At 36.8% G+C, this 19,808-nt stretch overlaps 3 protein-coding genes and 1 long non-coding RNA gene across 8 annotated transcripts in view; 2 read left to right on the plus strand and 2 right to left on the minus strand.

The window, feature by feature from the left end:
- ds (dachsous cadherin-related 1) overlaps positions 1-19,808 on the minus strand; it is a 124,354-nt gene that overhangs the window by 60,060 nt on the left and 44,486 nt on the right. For both annotated transcript variants that reach the window (XM_089846586.1, XM_089846585.1), the window contains exon 2: positions 1,117-3,171. In XM_089846586.1, coding sequence (XP_089702712.1) covers positions 1,117-2,886 — 1,770 coding nt within the window. In that variant the 5' untranslated portion in view covers positions 2,887-3,171. The remainder of the gene's footprint in view (positions 1-1,116; positions 3,172-19,808) is intronic.
- Positions 11,726-13,357, plus strand: LOC149654884 (uncharacterized). Its single transcript, XR_016370751.1, has 2 exons — positions 11,726-12,479; positions 12,573-13,357. It is a non-coding gene; the product is annotated as an uncharacterized LOC149654884 (long non-coding RNA).
- On the plus strand, positions 14,008-15,718 carry LOC149654885 (uncharacterized). The gene is made up of 4 exons (XM_089846584.1): positions 14,008-14,019; positions 14,094-14,209; positions 14,273-14,408; positions 14,478-15,718. The coding sequence occupies exon 4, from the start codon at positions 14,540-14,542 to the stop codon at positions 15,494-15,496; it is 957 nt and encodes a 318-aa protein (XP_089702710.1). The 5' UTR covers positions 14,008-14,019; positions 14,094-14,209; positions 14,273-14,408; positions 14,478-14,539; the 3' UTR covers positions 15,497-15,718.
- On the minus strand, positions 15,482-19,110 carry LOC149654886 (uncharacterized). Of its 4 annotated transcripts, none has more exons than XM_089846582.1 (6): positions 18,739-19,110; positions 18,533-18,609; positions 18,316-18,465; positions 16,216-18,252; positions 16,022-16,151; positions 15,482-15,956 (listed from the first exon to the last, which is right to left on the minus strand). In XM_089846582.1, the coding sequence occupies exons 1-6, from the start codon at positions 18,809-18,811 to the stop codon at positions 15,709-15,711; spliced, it is 2,715 nt and encodes a 904-aa protein (XP_089702708.1). In that variant the 5' UTR covers positions 18,812-19,110; the 3' UTR covers positions 15,482-15,708. The 4 variants fall into 4 exon arrangements, with proteins under 4 accessions (XP_089702708.1, XP_089702709.1, XP_089702706.1 ...); XM_089846583.1 differs by having other exon boundaries at positions 18,533-18,674; XM_089846580.1 differs by having other exon boundaries at positions 18,533-19,110.

The raw sequence follows: 19,808 nt of genomic DNA on the forward strand, positions 1-19,808 counted from the left end.
AACCTTTTTAAACATCCAAGATTTCTTTACGGATAATACTTCTTTGCTGGGAACTTAGGTCTCAGTTATTATTTTTAACTAATACGTTTGAATCACTATGTTCTAGTACCCTAGAAACACTGCAATATGTTTTATAAACAGACCTAACTGACCACTATACATTAAAACGCCTTATTTAGGGGGCGTGTTCTGATTGGTTGACCTTTACGGTATTGGTCTTGTTGCTAAGTCGCAATCGGATGTCTAAACCCCGGCCGCTAGTATCGTGTTTTCGGAAACCAAAAATTTCAGTTTTTACGACTTGGTTGGTTTTTCAATCTTTCTAAACCTCCTCGATAAGTCCGGGCCTTGGCATTTTACAATTCCCCATACAGATAGTAAGTAAGCTCTAGGCATTCCTTATCGCGATTGGCTTCGCGTACCTATCTAACTCGAGAGACTCCACGCGTTTCTTAGGCGCTTGTAGGCCCTGGGAACTACGCCAGCTACGGAAAAGAGCCAGGGTTTATAACAATGGCGCTAAGAACGTGGCCACCCTCCTTGGTAAACGGAATTCTCCTACCCTAAATACCCGAGCATGCACTCCACCCGCGTAACCGCGTCCCATTACGTATTCCGTAAAAAAGGTTTCTAGCTGCAAGGTGTCTATCTTGAACTGTCAGAACGATGCGTCGTCGTTCGCTAACGTGATGAGTGACGTATCGATGGGCGGGGTTTAACGCGCCGTACGCGCGTCATTTAGCGGACATGGTTAGTTTACATTAGGAGCTTCGCTTTAAATGGCTTTTCTAGAATCGCGGGAGTTGCGTCAAGTTCCCGAGTGATTTACGCGAAAAACTTACGTAACGAGTTTCGGAACAGTTTTTTCTCTCTCGTAGTTTTACATCTTGAAGACTTGACGCCAAACGCGCGAATTATCATCTCGAGCTACCTAAGCGTACTGCCTCGCTCAGAGTCGAGGTGAAAACCCACCAACGTAGTCAAAGTATTTCTCTATTTTAACAATCCCCTAATTAGCAAGCTACTTGAACCTCAAATTACGTATAAGTACCGATTAAGTAATCGGCCAGGCTAAGAAACCCAACACCACAAATAAAGAGAAGACATTTGACTTACCCGTATGACGCATTTGCCCACGGCTTCGTTTTCACTAATGGTGACGTTGTAGAAGCTTTGATCGAAGATTGGTTCGTTATCGTTGACGTCACTAATGGTCACGACCACGGTGGCGCTGGAAGACAAAGGCGGATTGCCCCCATCCGTGGCCACCACCGTTATCTGAGGGATAGGGTCAGTTTCGCAATCGATGTGCATCCTGGTAGTGACCAATCCGGTTTTGGTGTCGATGACGAACCACTCCGAATGCGTCTCTGGGGTATCCTTAATCGCGTACGTCACAACCGAATTATTTCCCTCGTCACGGTCAACGGCGGACAACTGGAAAACGGATGTACCAGGGTCCGCCACCTCCAAGACGTTCGCGTAATACACAGTGTGATCGAATTCCGGCGCGTTGTCGTTCGTATCGGTAACCGATAACTCAAAGGCCCGCGACGCGTTCAACGGCGGACTGCCTTGATCCGTCGCCGTCACCACCATGGTATAGTTGGGTTTCTCCTCGCGGTCTAACGGATGCGAGACAATTACCAAATAGATGATATTGTCTTGGGTAGTTAAACCAAAGTGGCCGTCGCCTCCTTGCAAGGTGACGTTGACGTTGGCGTACTCTTCCTTAGAATCGGGATCGTTGACGCTTATTCTGGCCACGAACTCTCCCGGTTTGGCGTCCTCGGATATTTTAGGGCTGGCGTCGTCCGACAGGAAGATTAGATTGATGGTAGGTTGGTTGTCGTTAACGTCGGTAACGCGGATAGAAACGAAAGCGGTGGTTTCCAAAGGTTGGGCGCCATTGTCACGGGCGACAATGACTAACTCGTGAACATCTTTGGCTTCGAAATCCAGTAACTTATTGACCGATATGACTCCCGTTTTGGCGTCAATGGCGAAGACATTTTCGCGGTCGCTTTGACGTCTGTTGATGGAGTACGATATTCGTCCGTTATCCCCGGAATCGGTATCCGTCGCGAAAACCTTCAAAACGCTGGTACCGATGGTGGCGTTTTCGGCTACCGTCGCGAAGTACCGACTTTGATTGAAAATGGGTTGATTATCATTGACGTCCTGAATGGTGATGTTAACCGTCATGGACCCTTTCATGGGCGGCGTACCACCGTCGTACGCTTCTATGACGAGACTGTAGAAAAAAGTCGTCTCGCGGTCGAGGAACCCGTTGATTTGAAGGTCAAGATAGAGGACATCGTCGCGTTCACGATGCGACGACAACCTAAAGGCGTTATTAACGTTACCGGACACTATCTTGTAACGTTGCGTGTTGAAAACGCCGAGATCTTTGTCCCTGGCCGGGTTTAACGTCCGTTTCACGTCGCGAGGCGTGTTCTCCGGGAACTCGATGGCCATAAAGGGTGTCGGAAATTCCGGCGCGTTATCGTTTTCGTCCTCGACTTTTATTACGACGCGTATGTTCTCGCCACTAGGCGGGATGGCCACGAACGAGTAGTAAGAACGTTCCTCGCGGTCCAATAAGACGCTAGTCCTAATCTCTCCCGTACTTTGGTCAATGTGCAGGTCAGAATCCACGGCGCTACCGGGAACCGGCACGATTAAATAGGGTGGCGGAGGAGGTTTGGACTGACCGGGAGTCGACTGTCCAATAAGTCCGATGGTGGTCCCGAGACCAACGCCTTCCGAAATCTCGAATTCCTGCAAGTACTCCGACGTACTTGTCCGGAAAAGTGTCATCAGGATTAAGGTCAAATTGACCAATTTCCCCACCAGGAAATGTCCTCTCAAAGCGGCGGCAGCCATATTGATGACTTTTCACTTTTTAAACCAATGACATCCTATAGGTATGGCCACGTCAGAATGGGCTCTTTCGAACTACTACTCCCACTTGCCGGAGTATTATGGGCGAAACGCTTATCACCCATATCGACGATGCTACCGCAAGCATCCCCTAACTTCCAATTGAACCCTTTCTTTTTAAATCTTTGAAATGGGACGTCACATTTTGATTAAGTAGATCATCAAAATATTTTGTTCAATCCTTTCGTGTTATCCGAATTGAATCCTTTCAAACCGTCCAAATATGTTCTGAAAAAGAAAAAAACTAATTGTTAGATAGAATCATGATTGTATCGTAAATTTAAAAATAAAATATTACTGTAAATGTTTAGGATAGGGTTAATTGACCTTTCTATCTTAAGTTCTACCTAAACCAATTTTCCCTTTTCAATAAATGTAAATTCAAGGACCCTCCTGAACCTAACGCTGACATTTTTGAGTCATCATTTTCACGAATTACAAATCAGTTGTACGCCTCTCAAAATCTATGTTTTCCTTACACCTTCGCACGATAAAAAAACAAGCCGTAATAAAACTTGTTAAGATAATATTTCATTGTAATTTCAATAGACGCGTAGAACATGAGAGAGAGAGAGTAGCTGAAGCGAGCAGCAGCCATCTTTGCCAAACTTTCCATCAATCTAGGCATCATTAGGGGCTTTGAAAAAGGTAACTATACTCGGCGGTAGCTACCGTAAGTTTTAATACACGGCAAACTCAAAAAGATAATTAACATAATAAGAGAAATAACCGAGTCCTACGTGTACAATTCGTAAAAGGTACGAGGCCAGGTTTCTAACAAAAATTACGTTCAAAATGATAAATCATTCAATATGACAGTTCAAAGTATCTTACAATCTAATTAGATTTAAAAAGAAAATAGCTAGAAACTATATTCCCCCAATATTTCAATATATATTTCTTATAGAAAACACAATATACTATCGCTCCTCGTAACCTAAAATTTATTCCACGCTCCCAAGAATGTACAGGGTGCTACGAGGACCGATGTACGTACACTTTGATTTGGTGTAACTGTCAACGACACGCCTCTAGATCGTGGTTGAAATTTGGTCACATGACGTAAGGTCCTTATAAAACCCCGTGAACTAGACGTTTTAGCGTCACTTTCTTAATAAATAATTGCATTGTTCAAAAAACTTTAAATTCATGGGTGTATTTAAATTATTCGCGATATAAAGCAGCTAGTACTTTGAAAGACGGTAATAATTTTCCTTAAATATTTTGGGATTAAATATTTTGACCAAATAAATTTCATACACGGTAGTTGAGTGCGTGGTATAGCCGGGGTCGTTTTTGTTAAGAGCTGCGCGCTGAAATTGGTTTTTATTGTGTCATTAGGCTGGCCGAGAGATATTAAGGCCGTGATTGGAATACCTAAGTAGCCTCTATTACGTCTGCTACGCGCCATTTCCAACACAGATACACCGTAGATAAGTTCGCACTAGCTATATTTATTTCAATATAGTATCACGCTATTTATTAATCAGGCATTTCATTATTGAATAATTAGTTTAGTAGGACGTCTATTTTAAAATAGTTATAAATAAATAGATAAATAATGGGGTTAATTAATTCTAGATTAAGACTGATTTATCCTTTCAATTTTAAAAGAATTATTAATTATTCTTAATTGATATTTTAAATCCATTTTCAAAATCCCTGACCTTTCACCGATTTGCATTAATCGCTACCTTACAACGGTATTTCTTAAATTACCCGCAACTTATTTCTAGGTGCGAACTGAACTAAATAAAGAATGTTTTCTTCGGTTTTGGAGGGAGAGATCAAAAAGTTCAAATTTCAGTCTGGCCGACCACCGCGGATTACCATCGACCGTGTTAAAACGGTGTTAAAAATTGTATTTGATAGCGGTAGTGCCGAGCGTACGTACCAACACCGATAATAAAGTCAGACAAAAAAAATTTTAATATTTATAATGAGAAAGCGGTGAAAGCGCGCTATCTCTCTAATATGACTTTACTGGGTCAAATTTAAACTTCCCTAATTCTTTAAAACATTTTTATTTTAAAGAAATGCCGCGCGTGTGAAAAGGAATACTGAGCTACATAATCCAACAATGAATTTAATCTTTCTCCCAAGAATATTTAGGGAACTAAACTTGATTAACTTGGCTATGCCCGCGCTGAAGTTAAAGTCAAAGATATCGAGAAGAAATGTTTTAGTGATTGGTTTCGGAGTTCAAATATTTTTTTTTGATAAGGTTAGGTAATATTAACTATTTCAAACATCGATCTAAACACGACGAATTAAATTAAACTAAAATTTTTAATAAAGCTAATTAACGTTTCATGAAATAATTGAAATAGATTCACGATAAGCGTAATTTATAATAGCATTCGGCGATGTATCTATCGGTTTACTATTGAGACAATTATTTGGGTTATTTAAGATTCATTCGATTACGAAACTTGATTAAAATTCAACGTGTTACTTCAAACTAAGGGGGGGAAGGTAGATTTTAGGGGGGAGGGGCCATGTATTAAAAGATATAAACACGAGGTATTATCAAACAAAGCCGTGTTAACGTTTTATCAGGAAGTTTAGTATATTCCGAACCCCTTCCAAGGTATTATTAATTATTTTTGCATAATTAAGCAGCCCCGAGTTAGTTATATTAGATCAAAGATTAAAATTTTTACAAAAAGGGGGGGGGGGATAAAACCACCGAAATACAGGGGGTTGTATGGGTCATTTTTGAGCCGTACCATTTCTAAGAAAATTTAAAATTCGAAAATGAATCCATTTTTTCTCCCCAACAACAGAATATTTTTAGCCATGGCTCTTAACCTCGTTAATAAAAAAAATTATCACTAAGCCTAACGCAACCTGACACCAGAAAGTCATCCTTGAAGAAAAATTAAGCGGTAAAAAAATTAAAATGATCACGTTTTAATCAGAGAGACACACGTTGATTAATTAAAATAATTGGGAATACAGGTAAAGGTCAGGGTCTAAAACTTGAAACATTTGATAAGAAAAGATATTCCCCTTATATACCCCTTTTCTACTTTGACAAAAATTAAATTGATTTATATTAAAAGTACACTCATAAAAAACGATATATCATCACCGGTGACGGAAAGTGAACCTTTGGGGGGGGGTTACATTCCGTCCTCCGAAGGTGAATGAAGGTAAAAAAATGTCCATCAAAAGTAACATTTTGATTTTTTTAACATTGGCAGGACGCGGCAGTGAATACCAACCAACCTAGGAAAGAATTAAAGGTGTCGGAGTGTTACGAGTGTAGGAATACCCACGGTTTTCAATATTACGCTGTTATCTAAAGTTAGGAGCCATTTTACTCTCCTTTCTAAAAGTTTTATCTTTGGATATACAGAAAAAAAAATTACTTATCTGTCCACCAATACGAGTCGCCTTGAAGTATTTTTACAATTTAGGCCCGAAGCTAGCTAACTAACTAAACCAAGAACCCATATAAGTACAGAGAACGTACGAATCTTTGTCGTCTGAATTCTATAATTAAAGGACCCCCTTATCTATGGGTTCTTTGCTAAACTCAAGGACTCAAAACCACGTATCTAAATCTAAAAATATTAACCATCTAAAAGGGACGAATTCCATAAGTACTTTTAAAAGGTACTTTGCATGACCGGAAACGTTCTTAAAGTCAATATAGACACCGGGGACCCACTGACCACACAAGTAGTATTGTCTCTAATTCTACCGAAAAGTAAAAGTAGCCCTTACCTTTGATAAGATACGCGGTACCACCACGGCTCTCCGATAATAACAATAAAAAAAAATACAGCGCGAGATAAGTTAAAGCTAGCTATCAAGCGCGTCACGGAACCAGTGGCGCAAAGAGACCAGTTGAAGATAATAATAGAAATTGACCACGAAAACCAAAACCGCGACGGTAATATCCACCCACATAACGCCAAAATGAAAAAACCCATCAAATCATCAACTACCAAATAAATAACCTTCATATACAGATGGTAGAAACGCGTATATGGTTCAAAGAATATACCACGAAAATATAAGTTTTTTCCCAACTTCAAAGTAAATTTATGGTTCATTTACTTTTAACATGAATATTTAACCGAAGTTACGGTAATAGCTAAGGTAAATTTCTAAAATATTCCGTTGAAAATTTGTATACATTTGTTTAATAAAACCTAGAGATGCGCCATCTTGAAAAATAGGGGTTATATTTACCGATTAAAAATTTATAGACTACAGTTTAGTTTTCAAAACATCTTTAAGTTTCTCGGTTTAATAGTGACATCTTTATCAGTTTCTTCAATATAGTGAGAGACGGATAAATACTCTGGAGGTAGTGGCTTAAATTCATGTCAGAAGGGACATAAGCTAAGCCGAAACCGGGCAAAAAAAGTTAACAATAGACTCGGGTTAAACCACTAGAACGATTCTCTTTTTTTGAAATCCAAAATAATATCTACGATATATGTTGGTCCTTCGATGGATGAGGGATAATACCAAGTTAGAACATCCCAAAACATCATTACCACCGCAGAAGAAAACTATTTCACAGGAATAAAAAAAGCAGCTCTCAAATGATGCGCGGGAGCCGAGAAGTAGGCCCGGCTAGGTAAGGTAAGGACTTCTAGTCTACAATTTCTGAAAACCGAAAAAAATCCAAAGAGAACTTTTTAATGGCTAAAAATGAGCGGTTCCAAAAACCCGAATATTTATTCCATCCCCACGTACCCCCCTTACTTTCCCTACTCCCTAATTTGCACTCTCGGAACCGTGACGTCACCTATGGACCTTTTTCTCTCTCTCTATCCAAGAGGGATTCGACACTCCTAAATATTTTTCTAACACTTTTCATTTTAAGTCATTTTTTAATTTTAATAAAATTATTTAAATTTATTGTAGCCTATCGCGTTGGGCTTAGGATAGGTTTGGTTAGGCTTAAGTTTGGAGTCTTCTATTTGGTTTGGTTAGGCTTAAGTTTGGAGTCTTCTATCTTGGTTTGGTTAGGCTTAAGTTTGGAGTCTTCTATCTTGGTTTGGTTAGGCTTAAGTTTGGAGTCTTCTATCTTGGTTTGATTAGGCTTAAGTTTGGAGTCTTCTATCCCTTATAAATTGCAATTTTCGAATTTGAAGAAATATCTAAATTTAAAATATATAGAAACTCAAATCTTTTTTAAACTAGGCCTATTTCAAGTTTTGGACTTGGGTACAAGGGGCCATCCTTAGGAGTGTCGAGCCCCTCATTCTTACTCTACTGTGGAGAAAGCCAAGAGAGAAAGAATTCAGGCATCCATGGAGAAAAAGACACTGTAGTCCAACTTCTTCGGTATTACAGAAGATAAAAAAAATTCAGATGAGAAAAAAATATATATCAGCTACTTGTTCTTAAGATTGAAATAAAACCCCCCTTTAGGGATTTCTCTTGGTATCCCCCTTCCCGTCTTGCATTGCTATAAAAATACCGGACTATAAATTTGAACGACACGTTAAATTGTCACCGGGTTGTTCACGGACACTAAAGTTCGCTCAAGTGTTAGATTCAATGTTTGGTTGAGTTGTCGTTTTGATTCTTACTTTTTTCTTCGGGGATACAAGAGAGAGGATAGGTAAGATGAGAGAGAGAAGGCGAGTTTAGGGGGAAACAGGAGACTTGGGAGGAGTCATCCGCTCCGAGCTCATCTCAAAGATGTCCGTCCACCACCATTAGGGGTCCCGCATTAAGCCAAGATTCAATACGAATTTACACACGGTTCATTTTATTTAAAAAGAGGATTCCATTGTTTTGGCATTCCTTTCATTTTAATAATTTTTAATTTGATATAAGTAATAGAATCCTGAAGATAATTGACCTAAGCATTAGAAGATAAGTCCAGATCTGAACTTTGACGATGATAACTTAGCTACTTAGCTAGGCATCAAAAGAAAAGTCCTGATCTGAACTTCTCTGATGATAACTTAGCTCCAACCTTAATCTGACTAACTGGGACTTAATTTTTAATAACTTAAAAGAATTTGGAGCGGAAAATAGTAACGATTTTTTGAACAGCTACAGATTCCAAAACATTTGACGCGAGCTTTTTAAAAATAAAACCTGACTGAATGAATATAAACTTGATGTCGGATCCCTGGTCCTTTCTTTATCTCGGGTAGTTCTCCGGTTGCTTGGTCCATCTCAAAAACTCTGACTCCTCAAAAGAGTACGTCTATCAGAGAGCATGCAGTACCTATCGCTTTACCGTCGAAGACGTTCGGGGAGGGAACAACCGACTATCTCTAATGGTTTTTCGCGCCGTAAGCCTCGGGTATCCTATCATTCCAACCACAGTTATCCCCTAACCAATATATATTCTCCATACACCTATCAGAGTTCCAACTCGTAGCAAACTCGGAGTGTCTTTCGGGATAAAAGAATTTCGAATTTGGCTGGTCTCTCTGGATGCAAGCAGCCCCATCCGACAAAGGTCCTCAACAACATTTCGGGAGAGAGAGAAGAGTCCTTACCGCGAACCCACCCGACACGAAACCTTAATGGATCAAGTTAATATTAGTCTTACAGTTCTTGAATTTTCGAGAATTCACTTGCGAGAACAATTTCCAAAAAGATTATTTAGAAAACTAAAAAAAAAAAAGTCTATTTCGTTGGTATTTTTTTAAAAAAAATTCTTTGCAGGATATACAAGTACCACGTAATGATGAAAGGAAAGCTAACAATTACTTTTTTATTCATTTTCAGGAAAAGGGGCGCGGAGTTTACTAGCTTTTTTCAAGATATTTGTAAACAGTTTAGAATTCAAAAAATCCAAAACTATTGTTAAATTTCACTTCATGGTATAACTCCTCGAATACCAAATTTCTCAAAATTTGTACATATTTTTTGAGATGGTACATACCATAGGCGGTCCTAAAGATAATGCGCTTTAATTTAGTCATTTTTAAACCTCGCAAAATCAATTAAGACCTAAATTGAAATGTCACTTTTCTCGAGACAAAATTGAAAAGATCTTACATCTAGAGACATTTTTGTAGAAGATTTTTAGACCATGTCATTTTCCAGTTTTGTTGAAAATTTTAATGAATTTTCTTAAGTATCCTAAACTCGAGGAATTCGCTATAAAGACGCGTGCGTTCCAATCTTAGATTACCTCACCTTACGTATAAAAGCATTCTTGTAATTCCGAAAGAAAACTATTGTTATTGTATTCCCGCTTTGGGTCATACCATCGTAAAATTCCTGGTGCCACGAGCGGCGCATTAGCGTTACGTAAAGCCCTCATAATCCTGGAATTTACCAAGCTAAGGGTGCCCATTATATTCCTATCATGATCGGAGCACGAGCCTTGAACCTTGATGGCACGCATGCCACCATCATCCCAGACAATCTAACAAAATCTACTTGTGCCGAAAAGTGCAATTCGAAATGGCACGAGACCAGACCATGCCGCATCCGTTTTCATACAGATTCTAGAATCCGTCGATTGCGAGATTTCCAGACTGGACAATAGGTAATAGTTTCACCCTGTATATAAACCTAGCTAGAATATCTGTTCGGAAGTTTTAAAGAAACCTTAGAAAGGGAGGGATAATGACCAAAAAAAGATCACAATAAAAGTAATTGAAGTTGGTCGAACAATAAAAGGGCATATCTTTGAAAAAAAAACGTTGATGACCATTTGTGACCGGATCTTGGAAAACCCGAGTAAATGATAAGTTTCAATCGTTCAGCTCGATGGTTTCGAGTAAACTCCGCCCACCAAATCAGCCCCTCGTTAGCCCTAAACCTAGCTTGCAGAGTTCAGTCCTTATCATAGATATCAAAACGTATACTTTGACAAAAACAACGGCCCATAGAGAAGCGAGGATTTTGCGCTTACGAGTTATATTAGTTTCAAATGTCTATGGTATGAAGCGCGGGCCATACTCGCGAAGGAAAATTTCGGCTACCATTCGCTCGCTAATCGACCCTAAAGATGGGTTGCAGAACTGAAAATTCTATAGTGATTATCTCCTCGAGATCCGTGAAACCGAGATTTCGAGAGGCAACGTACGCGCGGAAGAAGAATTTCTGCGCAAAAATATATAACGATTGCCAACTAATAACTATGGTTTAGCTAAGCCTAATCACATTTTTCGGTCGCCAAAAAAAAAAAAATGAAGTAACTCGATCGAAACTTTGGTTGGAAAATCATTCTCTGTCGTGCCTAATAAACATTAAGAGGGAATTTCATCCTTAAAAGCATTCATTGATGGTTAATTCGTGAAATGGTCATTACAATTAGGTAGCTAGCTTTAAAGTTTTACAGGTGGAAATTTTTAACTAAAGTTCTTCTAAATATAGATAAAGAAATTTGTTAAAATTCTCCAACTTTTCCATGGACTTTGTTAAAATTCTCCAACTTATCCATGGACTTTGTGTAAAATTCTCTAACATTTCCATGAACTTTGTGTAAAATTCTCATACATTTGGGGCCATTTTTAAAATACCCTGACTTGTCCAAGGTTGTCCCTAACCATAGAACCTCGTTACTGTTCCTCTAAGCGTAACTGTAATCAAAATTAAAATTTTCTTCAAAAAGGTCAAACAACTAATCTTACAATTTACTCCCTATCTAAGATTTGCAATAACCGAGCTGTTAGTTTAAGTGGAAATTCGACTCACGCGCTACTGAAGGGTTTTTTGCAACAAAAAACGTTCCTCGAAACCACCCGCCATTGTTAGGGCTCCGTTTTTAGTATTACAATTAATTGACAAAGGGTAACTCGAGGGGATGGACACTAAATTAGAGTACGTCATAGTATTCTATGAGAGCGATAGCTCTCTTAGATAAGACCTCATACCGACTTCAATGTATAAGGATGGTTTTTTGATTGGTTATAACTTTTTTTGTATCGTATTAACTGCTTTGAAAAAATTCCACAGAACTACAATTCGGGCCCTAAATATGTGGTTAAAATTTCAAAAAGATCCATCCATTAGTTTTTCTTATAAAAAATAAAGTTGCTAAGGGTGGTTTTCATTTCCATAAAAATTTTACGATATTTTGATGAAAATCCTGAAATTTTCCATAGAAATAACATGGGAAAAATTTAACAGATAGCCTTTTTGTGGAAGCCGTCATGAAATAACTATACGTTTGTTTGATTTGAAAACGGTTTCAAATGAAAGCCTCATATTTAGTATTTGTGCTTTCTAGCTTTCATTGATTAATTTTAAGTTTAAGTATGTTTAATTTTAAATTTTCAAAATTACCCCAATCTGCGTTATTTAAGCATGGATAGACTGATTTACTAGAAAATATCAGCGCGACCAAAATTGGCCTTTTTTTGCGTTTAGTTGCGTCATATTAATCCGATTGTTTTTTCTTAATGCCTTTTGGTTGAAATGGCCTATCGATAGTGAAATAAGACTGCTTTAATAGCTCTTTTCCCCTTTTTCACCCCGTTTGTGGCCGCCATTTTTTTAAGGTGAAAAAATTTGAGAGTGGGTCCTTTTTCGTTGTCATTTTCATATATTTTGAGGATTTGCTCATGGATGGATTTTAAATATAATATAAAGTAGGTTTCAAGCTTTAATATAAGCCCAATTTCATAATTTTCCAACTTTTTATTGTCCCACAATCTATTTCTAAACTTGGCACTTTTTTTAAGGCGGTGAAACCCGTGAAATTGCGCTAAGCCTTGGCTTACCGTTAATTTTGCCATTTAAAAAAATTGTTTACCTCTCGTTGCCCGTTACTTCGCCTTCTCGTATCGTCGAATTTTTAAAGTTTAGACTTTGAAAGTAGTGCTTAGTTTTCTTAAATATTATTTAATTGTATAAAATTTTAATATTATAATTGCGTAAAACGAATTCAATGTTTTTTGTTGATGGAACGCGCCTTGCATTTGAATTTCGTTCCCTCGAAACTACCCCCTTTAAGTTACTGGCCGGACTCCGCTGGAGGCTTTTCCTTTATCGCCGCGGTCGCTCCTTCAGCCTCGAAAACAGCTGTAGTGAGAATTGTTATTTACTAAAATGTATACGCTCAGTGTGTTGTTGTGTTTGCATTTTAATGCTTCTAATCGTAGTACGTGTCGAGGTTTACGAATCCAACGTGTGTTGCGAAATGAAAATCAAGGGTGGATACTATATGATCTATGCTTTAAAAGGAATTTGACGGCGACATGCAGCCAAGCAAAACGGTATTAGGCCTTGCCAAAACTTGACTGAGCTATTGCGCCTTGTCATATTATCACCTATCAATGATATAATAAATTCACCCTCGGATATCCTGTGACGAGGAGATGGTTTTAAAGTTACTAACACTCGATTTTGGAGTAGATATTGTCTTGTGACACTTGAAGTAACGATTTAATCTTATAAACAAACTAACATCATGAGCCCATATCGTAAATTAACCGATGTTGATATTAAAGCTTAATTGAAATACTGATACCAATTTTTTTAACTCAATGAATTTTAATATCAACATCAACAATTATCTTCTGAAAGAGATAACTACTTATATTCCATTCAAATTTCTCGCAACATTTCAAATTAACGAGTAGAAATGTGCAAATGAAGTTCAAACTGATTAATTGGGCAAATTGCTATATTGTTCACCGTTACCGATGACAGATAGATTTGCGTCCTTCAGTAGTGTTTATTATGCTTGTAAAATGGTAAGCGAAATCTGTGATTAAAGTTTAAAATAGACATGAGCAAAAACAGCTTTATTCATATCAACTCGGTTACCGAATATCTAAAATTTGACCAAAATTAAAAAAATATTCTCTTCGTGATTAAAAATCTTGTTTGAAGCAGCAAGCCATCTAATCCTTATTTACCTTCTTTTGAAAAAAATAATAGGTTGATACCTCTTTCAGTAGATCAGGGACCAGAGAGGGATAGGCGGCTAGTATAGGCACGGGGTACCCCAATTTTGGATCGAAGGAGAGGCTAAAAGTAGTACACTAAATCTGGCACTGCGCAAGTCAGAATTTCAGCTGTGAAGTTCGAGCGTCTGCTAATGTTTTGATTTTGGATTTAGGCCTAGAGCGATAGAATGGTGAATTATAAAAAGTGTTGTTATTATCTCTGTAAAACCCATTCAAAGTATGAAAAAGATATTAGATTTTTTAATTTTCCGAAACCAAAATCAAAGAAAGAACTATGTCTCAAATGGATAGAGGCTTGTGGTAATCCTAAATTAACCCTCGCCACTATAAATCAAAGACACTATGTATGCTCCAGACACTTTTTGGGATCAGATTCAAACCCCATAAAAGGATACCTTAATGCCAAGGTAAGTAAATTTAATATTTTTATTATTTATTGCGTTCTAATTCTTCCGAAATCCAAATAATAGCCAGATTATAATGATGAAAATACGCCAATTGATTTATCAATTTCAAAAAATGAACCACCACAACCACCATCTTCCGTTACTATTCAAAAGTCTGTTAGACCACAGCTATATTTCGCGAAGAACTTTACCTCAGCAGGTATATAAGCTTGATAATGTTGAATTTTTCTTTCAAATTAATCAAAATTAACATACTAACCCTTTTAAGATTTCAACGCTGATTTTTTCGCTACGAACGAAAAAACCCTGCTTGATAAAACATGCACTGACATGAAAGACGTGGATCTGGAAGGCGAAAATGTTAAAGAATTTCTTGAAAGCTTAAATCCAAATAAACTATACTTAAGCCCAGATATTATTGTGATCCTAACCACCCTGAGTTCCAAAAATATCAAAGACAAGGGCAGCTTCATTATACACGCCAGACAACTTAGGGAAAATAGTCATCTAATTTCGAAACTGATTACACTTTTCTTAAATTTTGAAACGTTTAAGAAATTGAGTTCAGAAATCCAGGAAAAAGTGGTTTTCAATTGGCTTAGAAGATTCATGAACAATATTTTAACGCAATGGGTTTCCTTGAAGCCGGATTTTGTCGATACCAATTTGAAAGTCCCAGAACACCCTGCCATGTCTCTTAAAGAAATTAAGGACAAAGAAGACCAAATTATACATCACATTGGTGGCTATACAATGCGAAAAATTGCTAATCGCTATGAGGAGCCAGCAATATTGGTTTTATTTGAAAATTGTATAGCAAAAGATTCTGGATCCAACCAAAAAACCTTCACAGAGTGGACAACTTTGATTAGTAGGGGTGGTCTTTTATCTTTAACTACGAAAGGCTTTAGATTATTTAAAATGCTGGACCAATTTACAAAACCATTTTATCAAAATGTAAATAAAATCAACTTATCGCAGGATGCTTCTGAAACTAAGAGCCAGAAAGCTATGGTTTTAGCAAGGCTTAAAGAAACCGATGTTATAAACTTTTGGTATGATGTATGGGGAAATGAAAATGTAGAGCATAGGGAAAAGGCTATGTCCTTGGTTTTTGACACATACATCAATTGTCGTGGATCTGCTTTGAGAAACTACACTAAAATAAAATTAGACGAGACCCAGCGCTTAGCTTTGGCGAAGAAAAAAGGGCTGCGAAGGTTACTGAAAGAAAGTTTATCTTGTACATGCAAAGTCAAATGCTACTGCAAGGCTGAAAACAAATAATTTTATTTTAGTTTCAAATTTAAATTTGTGATATGAAATACTAGTGATACATTTGTGATATGAAATACTAGGGATACATTTGTGATATGAAAATACTAGTGATACATTTGTGATTTGAATATACTACTTATAAATACTGTACTCCTAACTTTCAAGTACATTTTTGTAGAAACAATTTAGTCATGAATATGACTTTCAGAAAGTAATAAATTTTAAATTGAACTAGTTGGTCTGTATTTAGTCGTATTACCCCTTGTAGTTTGGTTAATTAAGGGTTTCATTATTTTGAACTTTCTTTCATTAAATCCTATGTGGGATAAATCTGGGTTTTGGTTACATCCGCTTGAACGTCGATGCATTCCAAAATGTTGTTCTAAGGGATCTTGATTGAAGTTTCCTGTTAACACGAATGGTGCTCCTTTGGTCAAAAGAAATTTGGTTGCTCCAATCACTGAGTGAACTAAGGAGGACTAGTATTATTAACACTTATAAATAAATTTTATTGAATTCAATATGACGTAGTACCTGTTGCGTAAATTCCAGCTAATGTTTCTCTGCTAAGTTGCATTTTCTTTTGTTCTTCAGGAGCAACATCAGCCTTCTCCGCTTCATCTTTCCATTCTTTAAGATATCCTAAAAAGTCTTCTTCCAACCACTATTTGCAAGGAAATTTTAAATATTATTATTTAAAGCATTGTCATATATTATTTAATTCATACCTTAAAGCGCCAGTCATTAATAGAAGTAAATGGTTCAATATCCGGATTTCTAGTTCGTGTCCCCTGTGCTACATTTCTAGAATTAAGTATGTCGAAAAATCGGTTGAATATTCTGAGGAAAACTACAGTTTCCGATGCTTTCTCTCCAACTAATTTTTCAACGGCTGCAGCTGCAGTTGCGCTAAGTATTTGAGATGCTAATTTGACTCTCATGGCGTAGAAAGATCCAAGTTCAATGTGATCCAGAGTTAGCTTTGGACAAAGCCTCAGAGCGGATGAAGTATCTTTTAAGAACATTTCTTCAATATGGGCCCATAACAAATGTTTTCCATTTTTTGTTAAAAGCCGGGCACTGCTGCCAAACCCACTATGAAACAAGCAATTTCGTGTTGTTTTTATAAGGTGAGGTGGATCAGAAATATAGAATATATCTCTTGGGTCACTTAGAGGAGCATAAAGATTTTTGGCTTTATAGTTTTGGCTTTCTCTATCTGAATCTTCTGACTCTGTACTTAGCTTTATATACTTTTGATTAATTGATGATTTGTCACAGACAACAGTTAGAACTTTGAAACCATTGTTTTCCAATCGCTCGATCGCTTCATCCATGATAGAGTGTAGCTCCTCGGCTTTCATTTCCTTGCAAGGAAAGTAAGCCAGAATATGTTTAAATTTGGTAGTCAACCCATAAACCATTAAGGTCATAACGTGAGAAGCTATTGAAAGTTCTGAAGAATTTCCTCCTGTTTTTTTCTGTTCTTCGGCTTTCAATTTATTTCCAGCATCATTTAAGTGTGTAAATCCAACAAATTCACCCGTTTTAGCTCGATAAACAAGATCTTCTTTAATTTTCATCTCATCTACGATAAGTGAAAAATATTTCTGATGTTCTTCCAGCGAGTTTAAATCGATCCTTTGTTTCATTTCCTTTATCGCATCTTGTGTAAAGCCACTTTCTGCAGTTAGTACAGAGTTATATTCGAAAAGAGTCCTAGGTGCTGGTAGTGGTACAACCTGGCGAAATGCTTCATATGCACAATGAGATTTAGCTTTTAGATATGAACACCATTTTATAATTGCTGGATGCCATTTCTTCGGTGTTTTTTTCCCCTTTTTCAGAAGTTCCATTTGCTGTTTCATTAAAATTAAAAGGAAATTTTCTTTACTACAAAATGGATTGTCATCAATTATTTGGTCGAAAATATCAGATCTTTCGGTGCTTAGAAATAGTTCAGCTTTACGGCGAAGTTTCCGGATTTCTTTCTTCAAATTCTTAATTTCATCTTTTTTCTTTCTAAACTCGGCATGCTGTGCCTTTTTAGACATCAGTCTAAATACTTTGGGATTTTTCTTCATGGACCTTCTCTTTAGTCTCTTATTCAGTGATTTCCTCAAAATTATACAATTTTTACATCTGTCTGAGATGGAGGAGCCTTTAAAAAGGCCCTCGCACTTTGTAGAATGCAATGCTTTGGTAAATATATTCACTTGGCCATTTTTTAAATTTAAATCAAACTCTTTTAAATTATTTTCAAACACCCCTGGGCATAGTTTAAAGGTGTCTAGATATTTCAGAAGTTCGCACAACTGTTCTAATGTCTCTAATGTATTAGGAATCTTGTGACCAATGAGTTCATCAGATATCAGAACTCCGTAAACCTTAATTTGCATATTAAGATATTCATTAACTTCGACGCTTAGGCAGCCAATATCAGTCATTCGGTCAGTACTGTATACAAACAGTGATCTTGAATTTGAAGTTCTTGTAACGGCCCAGTTTAAGGGTTCAGCAACTTTCTTAATTTGGAACTCCCAATATTTTGTGAAAAGGTCTTGCAAGCCGCTTATTTCAGTAGAGTCAATTTTTGAAGATATACTGAGGACTGGCTCTGGTGAAATGGTGGTGTTTCCTTGAACATCTGCATCAATATGATTTGACGTCGATGGTGATGATTGATAAATGTTTAGCGAACCATCGGGGTTATTAACCTCATAGGAATCAAGATTCTCGTGATGTAGCTTTCTTCGTTTAGGATCCTAAATGTAATTAAATATTTTAAACTAGTCAATGTATTTGATAAAAGCATCCACAAGACTGACAATTAGATGTTCAGCTTCAAGAGGAAGGTCCCTGGTTTCAAGTGGTTGAGAATTCAAAGATATATCGCAGTTTGTAACTTCGGAAGAAGTAGAGAGGAGAGAGGAAGAAGTATTTGTTATTATGGAACAGTCCTGCTGTTTTCTTGGATCCTATAGATTAATATATTTTATTTACAATAATTTATACAAGTTCTTTAAGTGTTTAGTAAATACTTACAATCATGTATTCAGTCTCACTGTAAGCCATTGGGTCAGGGTATTCTTCTGTTGGACCTTCCCCCCCGACAAAATGTTCTGAACAAACATAAAGCCCTTTCGATACTCTTTCTGAAGTTAAGAAATCTGGCCTACCACATGCTCTAACCCACCGAGTACACTTATTAGATTCTCTTTTAGGTTTTGGAAAACGAAAAAATTTGATACCAGCCATATATTTCTTGTGGGCATATCTAGAATGGTTTCTACAACCATTATAAGAACAGTTTTTTGCTGGCATTATTGTTCATTAGTTATCAATTAGTTAGAACTATTCGAATTATTCCTAAAACTTTGCTAAAACCAGTTAAAAGTTTAATAAATTAGAGAAAAAACTTTAAGACTTGGCTAAGTTGGCTTGGCACTGGCACATATCGGATGGGAGAGCAGAAGACAAAATATTGCCGATTCAAATTTCAAACTACGTCATCGACGCCGCGCAGGCGCGGTAACCAAGAAACTGTACTACAATTTCTCTCTCTGGGGCCACTAAACGCCGGCTTTTATAGCATTAGCCCGCCACTCCCTTCCTCCTCCCTGAGTAGATGATTCATTGATATTTCAGTTTCATTGAGTTTAAAAAAAAATTAGTTCCACCATTGGTTGATTTTCAATATTGACCAATCAATAATCACAAATTTTAATAACTAAATCACAAAAACCGGTTCAAAACCATATTAGTTTTGAAACGATTAAATTATAATTTTAACCATATATACTAGTTAATTCCTCGTAGGTAATTAGTTAATTGTCTTAGTCAAATTAATGCTGAATATTACATACAAAAAGTAAATAATAAATTAACTTCTAAAATTTAAATGTAAAGTGTGTGCATTATTTCCCAATTAATAAAAGATATCCACCTATTTTCACTCAAATTAATTACTAATTTGTGGATAATGGATAGAAAATGTCGAGCTCTAATTGCGATATAGCTAAAATCAATCCCACTGGCTATTTATAATACAATATAACCTTTGCCCTATGTTTACTATATTGAATTTTATTTGTAAAATTTAAAACATAAAATAGTATTACAATTTATTTAATTAAATAATTATTAATAAATTTCAATAAAATAAATTCTGGTTAAATACATAACACTACTTTTTATTAATTTTCTGAAATTATCAGAGCTAAATATCAAAGACACATATTTAATTGCTCTCATTTTGACACAACTGCAACCGTATAGATTTATTCATTTAATAACATTTCTCATTTCTAATTATTTAAAT

The sequence above is a fragment of the Phalangium opilio genome, unplaced genomic scaffold, assembly GCF_054372755.1.
Source record: "Phalangium opilio isolate 3A_F unplaced genomic scaffold, DU_Popi_V2 ptg000079l_1, whole genome shotgun sequence".
Taxonomy (NCBI): Eukaryota; Metazoa; Arthropoda; class Arachnida; order Opiliones; family Phalangiidae; genus Phalangium; species Phalangium opilio.

What these genes read in the sequence shown, in the direction of transcription:
- LOC149654886 (XM_089846580.1), bottom strand. Translation starts at nt 18,811, where the DNA reads ATGCCAGCAAAAAACTGTTCTTATAATGGTTGTAGAAACCATTCTAGA. An exon ending in TTAATGACTGGCGCTTTAAG is followed by an intron (nt 16,152 to 16,215) that starts GTATGAATTAAA and finishes CCTTGCAAATAG; the next exon opens with TGGTTGGAAGAAGACTTTTT. An exon ending in AGCTGGAATTTACGCAACAG is followed by an intron (nt 15,957 to 16,021) that starts GTACTACGTCAT and finishes AGTCCTCCTTAG; the next exon opens with TTCACTCAGTGATTGGAGCA.
- LOC149654885 (XM_089846584.1), top strand. Translation starts at nt 14,540, where the DNA reads ATGAAAGACGTGGATCTGGAAGGCGAAAATGTTAAAGAATTTCTTGAA.